This window comes from Sabethes cyaneus, chromosome 1, assembly GCF_943734655.1.
Source record: "Sabethes cyaneus chromosome 1, idSabCyanKW18_F2, whole genome shotgun sequence".
NCBI classification, from domain to species: domain Eukaryota; kingdom Metazoa; phylum Arthropoda; class Insecta; order Diptera; family Culicidae; genus Sabethes; species Sabethes cyaneus.
Window position 1 is genome coordinate 131,074,972 of NC_071353.1, and position 6,642 is coordinate 131,081,613.

Genomic DNA, 6,642 nt, shown 5'->3' on the forward strand with positions numbered 1-6,642 from the left:
AAATTAAATACTATTTGCTTTCCCTACAACTGGTACTGGCGCCACTGCTAAATCAAATGTCAGCTCAGATGGGAGAGTTGTAATGATGGGAAATGTCGGTCAAAATCTATAACGATTATTGATAAAGTTTTGTTATCGTTAATAATTAATAACGATAATATGGCAATATAAGCAAAAATACGTAAGAAATAGAACAAAAATGTTAAAATAATAAAAAATCAAGAAGAAGATTTCACTTTAAACCCTCCAATTTTCGATATTCTTCCATGACGATAAAGTTTGATGGTATTATCGATATAAGATTACTAGCGATATTATCAGTAGCACACTTTTCATCACAGTTTTGAAGGTTGCACTTAATAACTGTGCAGTCCAATTGAGTGTGAAGAGCGCAATAAACATAATTTGTTTGTTCTGATATAGCGTGTTTAATCTGTTTTACAATGCGTTTTCCCAATGATTATGGTAGAAATTCAATCGGAGAATGAAATATTCGCTGCTTGCAATAGAGGTTTTCCGTCAGATCATACCCCACCTTTTCTTATTTTTTCTCAAAAGTACTCCCAATACGAGTGACAATGGTGCAAAAATATATTTTTTTCGTTGACTCTAGAATTTACTACGATTTTTTAAACAATACAAATTGCAAGAATGTTGAGTTTCTTTTCACCAAATCACGAATGTTGAGTTTTAAAAAATTCGTTTCGGCTGCACTGTTTATCAAAATTTTCAGATTTTCTGGCAGCATTGCATAACAGTTTTTGACATATGTGTCTCAGCGGTAGAGTGAAAAGGATAAAACGAATGAAAAGCTAATGATTACCTTCTTTTTCATTTCGTTTGTTGCTTGCCACAAGAGTAAAGAGTGGCACAAATGGTTTCGAAGTGGTGAAAATAGAGGACACTGGTACAAAAAGGCATGTAAGACATCCGAGAAGTGACCGGTTGAAATATACGTATTTTAGTTTTTCATTTTTACAGTAGTTAGAGGCTTTAATAAAGAAAGTTTTATATGGGTATCATTTCTAAGAGTCAAAACCGAACATTTAGTGAAAAAAAAATTTTTGACGGAAAACCTCTATTGCCAACTGAATCAAACCACCAAAACAATAACAAAGAACAGGACAGCCAGTTAACACAAGTTCCAGCATATTTAAGGTAACCAGTTGTTCAAATTAAAAACTAACCCCGTTAGTTTGCATGAGGAATCGATCAAACCAACGGGGGTCCACTGTATATGACCTGACGAATTTTCTAGATGATGTTAACTTTGGAGTTGATTTTCCCGAAATTTACTTTTTGTCACTTACACCCCTTTCTTTCTGACCCACTCATATCTTATTGGCTCTCAGAAGGGACCCATCGAACTGACAAAACTAACCAACTAACTCCCGAGCAGGGTTATTTTCGACAGAAGGTGAAAAACCATCTAACTGTCAAATTTTAACCAAAAATTTCGCGAAATGGTTCACACCCTGAGAGAATTTCTAGTTTCAATCACGGGGCGAATCACTTTAAATTTATTAAATATATTTATTTATTCACATACTTTTACCCGGGTGCTAAATATATTTACCGGTATTGATGAATATTTTACGAAAGTTTCCACCTTTTTCAATACGATCTTGAGCTGTCAAGTCCCATAACAGTTTGTGGCAAGAGTTGTTATGATGAGGTGGACACATTTAAAATAGTAAATATATTTATCACATATTGAATATTTATGCGGCAAGTGATTTACCCGATTTACCCCGTGGTTTCAATCAAGTTTTAGCTAAACCTAACGTATTTACAGGTAAACACACTTAAGAGTGTAAGTAAATTAAATTTGAGATAAGCAAATAAAAATTACTTTATTCTAGCAAAACTGCATGAGCGTGTGAAGCGATTTAACCCGGCTTACTACCAAAAATATTTAAACGTGTACTCTGGAGAAACATATGTTTCTGACGTTTCTGATGTTTCTCTTTCTAGTGATATCGTTTATTTTTGCATGACCAAATAGTCGAAGTCGAATATTGTTTTAAATATAAATTCCATTGTGTAGTTTCCTGTTTGAGATTTAACCGATTTGGCTGATGATCAGGTTTGAAATAAAAAATATTGTGCAAGTTTAGATGCCTTACTGGTAATTTTTCGCAAGTAGGACATATGAAAACTAACCACAATGAATGCCCACCAAAGGTTCGTAAAAGTAAAACGGGAAGTAGCTATGAATTCCACAAAAATGCATTGCTGTCGGCTTTGCTTGCGGCTTCAACCGCAAATGCAGTTCCGCGAAATCCAGGTGGAGGTTGAGCTTCACCTGAAGATACTGGAAGCTACAGACGTAGACATACAAGCTCAGGATGAAACGACGGTTGTGTGCACCAACTGTCTCCAGCTGGTGGATATAGTGTACCGGTTTCGGACGGCATGCCAACGAGCGAATACTATACTGGCAAATTGTGCGTTGCAGGTCCTGCCGGCAGGCAGCTGGGACGACGAAGAAACTCGTCAGGCGTTGGTCGATTGTCATGATGTTGTTAAACGTCATTATAGCGACATAGAAGACCTTTACAATCGTTCTGGACCAGTAAAATCTGAGCATTTTGAAATGGAATATGTTGTGACATCGGATGACGAAGACGAAGGAGAAAATGAAGATGACGGAGAGGAGACCATTGATTACGATGAGGATGTGATTCAATACGAAGAGGAAACAGGTGAATACGAAGGGTATACGGAAGTATATGAAGAGGGAACGCGAGAATACAATGGTAAAACGAGTGACTATGTTGAGGAAATTGTGCACGAAGAATTAATTATTAAGGATGAATCGCTTGTACTATTCGATAATAAATCACATTCAGACCAAGATTCAGATCGTGATGAAGATGACTATTTTGATAGGCCTCATGAATTTCCTGAGCCTTCAAAAACAGACCGTATACCAATCAATACAAAATATTATTGTTGCGATAAATGTGGCAAACTGGTACTAAAAACATCGAGCGAGTATCACGAAAACAAGCACCAGGGAATAAAACCGTATTCCTGCCCGCGGGCAGAGTGTGGTATGACTTTTTATTCGCAGAGGACTTGCAAAGTTCACGAGAAACAAGTGCACGAAACAGCTCAACTTGAGTGTGAAGTTTGTAACATTTTAGTTAAGGGAATACACGCCTATCGAAGGCATATGGATAATCACAGCACAGAAAACCCCAGAAAAACTGAGTGTACAATTTGTGGCAAGTTGTTTTTCAAGTAAGTATATAGAAGTATGAGCTACAGTTTTGAAAACTGACCTTTATTACAAATTGCTTACAGATCATATATGAAGGACCATATGTCGGTGCATTCCGGACAGATGCATTTTGAATGCACTGATTGCGGACAACGCTTCGGAGCAAACGCCTATCTATTGAAACACAGAAGAAGGTATCACCGTTCTTAGAGTGAACGGCGCTGCCAACTGAACCGACTAATGTTAAGGCTGAATCTAATAGAGTTACGTTAAGGCCATTCTAAGTTAATTAAGCTTCAATCCAGGTTCAATACAACTATTCGGAATAAGTAATTCAAATGCTTTATTTCTTTAAGAAACAGCCCATTTTAGGAAGTTTGTCCTTTCCCTACAAACATTTCATATCGTAGTTGCAAGTATTTGGGATTTCGGGGAAAAACTTCGGATTGATTGGCATTATTAAGATATTTTTATACCTTGACATAATCCTCCAAGCATTCCACCGAATTATTTAGAGATCGCGGCACCTTTTCACATGAGTTGTGTAATTAGTTTTTGCACCAAATAGTTTACCGCATTTCTCGCAAGCGTAATTTAACGCTCCAGTGTGTACTGCTTGGTGGTCTTTCAAATACGACCTGAAAGGAGATTTTTTTTAGTTCGTCTCATGTCAAGTTTCGAGAACAGTTTAGCAATTACCGAGAGATCTTTTTTCCGCAAATCGGACATGGCAACTTATATGGTTCAGCATTTTCGTGAATCAACAGATGTTTGCGGAAATGGTAAAGAGTTTTGATTTTTTTCTGACAAACATCACAAGTGTAACGTGATTTCACATGTGTTTTTTTCTCGTGCTGGATAAGTGCACCCTCTGAATAGAACGCCATAGAACAGTTTTGTTCCGAGCAGTGATAATCTTTTATTCCCGCGTGTCTGTTTTGGTGGTATTCCTTCTGCGATTTATCCACCAGTTCTCCACATATTTCGCAAATATACTTACGTGATGGTATGCTTCCGTTCTTATTTTTCCTTTCTATTGGAGCATCTAATTGCTCTGCTACAGCTTTGGTCATTTCCGGATCGCTATCGATAATTTCGCTGGCCTTTAGGTCTGAACTATCTTCAAGCTGGAATATCAAATTTTGTTCTTCAGTCTTCACTACTTTCGCAGGCGGTAAGTCAACTTCATCTTCGGCCAGTTTAGAATAATCATACAGTCCATCGATTTCCCGTCGGTGCAACTGAACCATCTCCTGGCAATTTTCTAGCGATTCCTGATTCTCCTCACTGTTCCAACTGCCTACGTCCATCATTAACGGCTTATTGGTAAATATGGTATTCGATTTGTGACACGCCATCCGAAAATTGTAGATTATATCTACTAGCCTTACACAATTCACACAAACTACCGAACTTTGATCGTACGCAGTAATCTTCACCTGAACGGCATCAAATATTTTACGTCGGATGTCCCCATTGGAACGGGTACAACGAGCCGCTTCCTTTGGAACGATCCGCAAGCACAGACGACATTGGCGAATTTCAGACAACTTAACACGTACTTCCTTTTTAACGGCTTTTAGCCAGCTCTTCTCGGACGTACTCATCGCGGCCAGTAAATTATCGGAAACACCCGAAATCCCTCAAAAGAATTCAAAATAAAAAGCTGGTCATGTTTCGTGTTTATCCTGTTTATCAAACAAAAACAATAAACGAGGGATAGGTGGATGTGCACTCTAGAATGCCTGTAGTGTAATTTATGTTCCATTTATGTGTAATTTATATCCACACGTCCTTTCCACGTGAAAAATCACGTAAATTTCTCTATCCAGTTTTTTACGCGCTACACACTTAACAAAAAGCACCGAATTCGGTAAAATTTTACCGAAATCTAAACAGCTGAACGTTCGGTAAAAATTTCGATGGTGCCAATCGACGTTTACAGATCATTAATAATGTTTGGTGCAATAAAAAATTTTACCGAACGTTCTGCTGTTTAGATTTCGGTAAAATTTTACCGAACCGATTAAGTGTGTATTGGTAGCCGCTATAAATTGTGTTCGTAATATGCGAACAACTGTTTTTTTCCCAATCCCTTCAAATTGACCTGTAATCACATGTCATCGCAACGACAGCAGCATTTTGTTACACACGTTGGATCATCGACTAGTGGAGCTTCAAATAGTTATTTTCAGCCGAGCGCTGATTCTAGTTTTAATTATGGTTCATCGTCAAATGCGAGCAATTTCACCGTGCTATCCGATGGATTCCGGAATTTCATTAAAGTTTACCATCAATCCAATGAGGATGTTACGATTATGAGTTATTTTACAACAATACCAATTTTGTGGGACCTACGCTGCCTTTTGGGCATTTGTTTCATCAACCCGTAGCACCAGTCACAGCAACAGTTCCATCGGAGAATGCAGCCAGCAATATTAATCTTATCAACCAACCATATCTGAAATGTATTCACCCAGTGGTAGTGGTAGTGCATCGTATCTCGCCGAAGGTTTACCGCGATCTTCATAGGAAACATTTTTGTAAGCTAATCAGTCGATTCAACAACTATCAATCTTTACCCGAACAACAGTCTGCGCAAAAATCTCACGTAGATCAACCTTCCCAAATGATGGTTTCCTCCGTTCCGACTGTTAATCTTACGCAACCTACTAAGTAGAAGTCTTCTACTAATATGAACAATTACAACCAACTAAACGATGACAACGATGCTAAGCTGAATCAGAATGCCAACAAAAAGCAACGGATCGTAGCCGAGGAGTACCAACACAGTACCAATAAGTAGCAGTTCATTGAAAATACCGGCGGTAGTTCTAAGTTATCCAATGCAGCAGAAAAATCGACTACAAAACTGGGGGAGGCAAAATCATCAAATGGCGGAAACGGCTAGGCTTTCAAGAAGAATCGAATGCGAATGACCAACAATCTTAACGATACTCATGTTGAGAAGATTGTATCGGAATGCGTGGCTCATATGAGCGTGGCGGTCGGGCCACGGGTGCGGGTCGAACCAACATGGAAAAAATCAACCAACAAACAGCGGGGACAGCGTCCAAGGAAGAGTCAAAATTACGTGATCATTCAGAAAATTGGCAATGCGCCTTGATGGATAATACTCGGAAGTAGGTTCCCAAATGAATAACATTCATCAAAGATTTAGTCACTGTTTTCAACTTCGTGAGTTCAAGCGCTGGAGGATTCCCAACTACCTATACAATCCCAATCCATTCGCCAACGATTATAAGACAACTAGGATTTGAACTTCTAGTATACGGATGGAGTATTTGGCATGACTCTTTCGCCAGTTCATCGTGATGTATGGTTTTCTATCATCCGAAGTCTAGTTTTACGAATTTCGAAGACCCTGCATCGGTACTACAAAACGAAACAATCTG

General features: G+C 38.5%; 2 protein-coding genes across 4 annotated transcripts; one reads left to right on the forward strand and one right to left on the reverse strand.

The window, feature by feature from the left end:
- Nucleotides 1-1,991: 1,991 nt before the first annotated feature.
- On the forward strand, nucleotides 1,992-3,545 carry LOC128742331 (zinc finger protein with KRAB and SCAN domains 1-like). 3 transcript variants are annotated; one of them, XM_053838666.1, is made up of 3 exons: nucleotides 1,992-2,086; nucleotides 2,147-3,246; nucleotides 3,310-3,545. In XM_053838666.1, exons 2-3 carry the CDS (start codon nucleotides 2,168-2,170, stop codon nucleotides 3,434-3,436), a joined length of 1,206 nt encoding a protein of 401 aa, XP_053694641.1. In that variant the 5' UTR covers nucleotides 1,992-2,086; nucleotides 2,147-2,167; the 3' UTR covers nucleotides 3,437-3,545. The 3 variants fall into 3 exon arrangements, with proteins under 3 accessions (XP_053694641.1, XP_053694649.1, XP_053694657.1); XM_053838674.1 differs by having other exon boundaries at nucleotides 1,995-2,086; nucleotides 2,144-3,246; XM_053838682.1 differs by lacking the exon at nucleotides 1,992-2,086 and having other exon boundaries at nucleotides 2,105-3,246.
- LOC128742354 (zinc finger protein 675-like) lies at nucleotides 3,307-4,907 on the reverse strand. The gene is made up of 2 exons (XM_053838693.1): nucleotides 3,926-4,907; nucleotides 3,307-3,864 (listed from the first exon to the last, which is right to left on the reverse strand). Exons 1-2 carry the CDS (start codon nucleotides 4,831-4,833, stop codon nucleotides 3,738-3,740), a joined length of 1,035 nt encoding a protein of 344 aa, XP_053694668.1. The 5' UTR covers nucleotides 4,834-4,907; the 3' UTR covers nucleotides 3,307-3,737.
- Nucleotides 4,908-6,642: the final 1,735 nt, after the last annotated feature.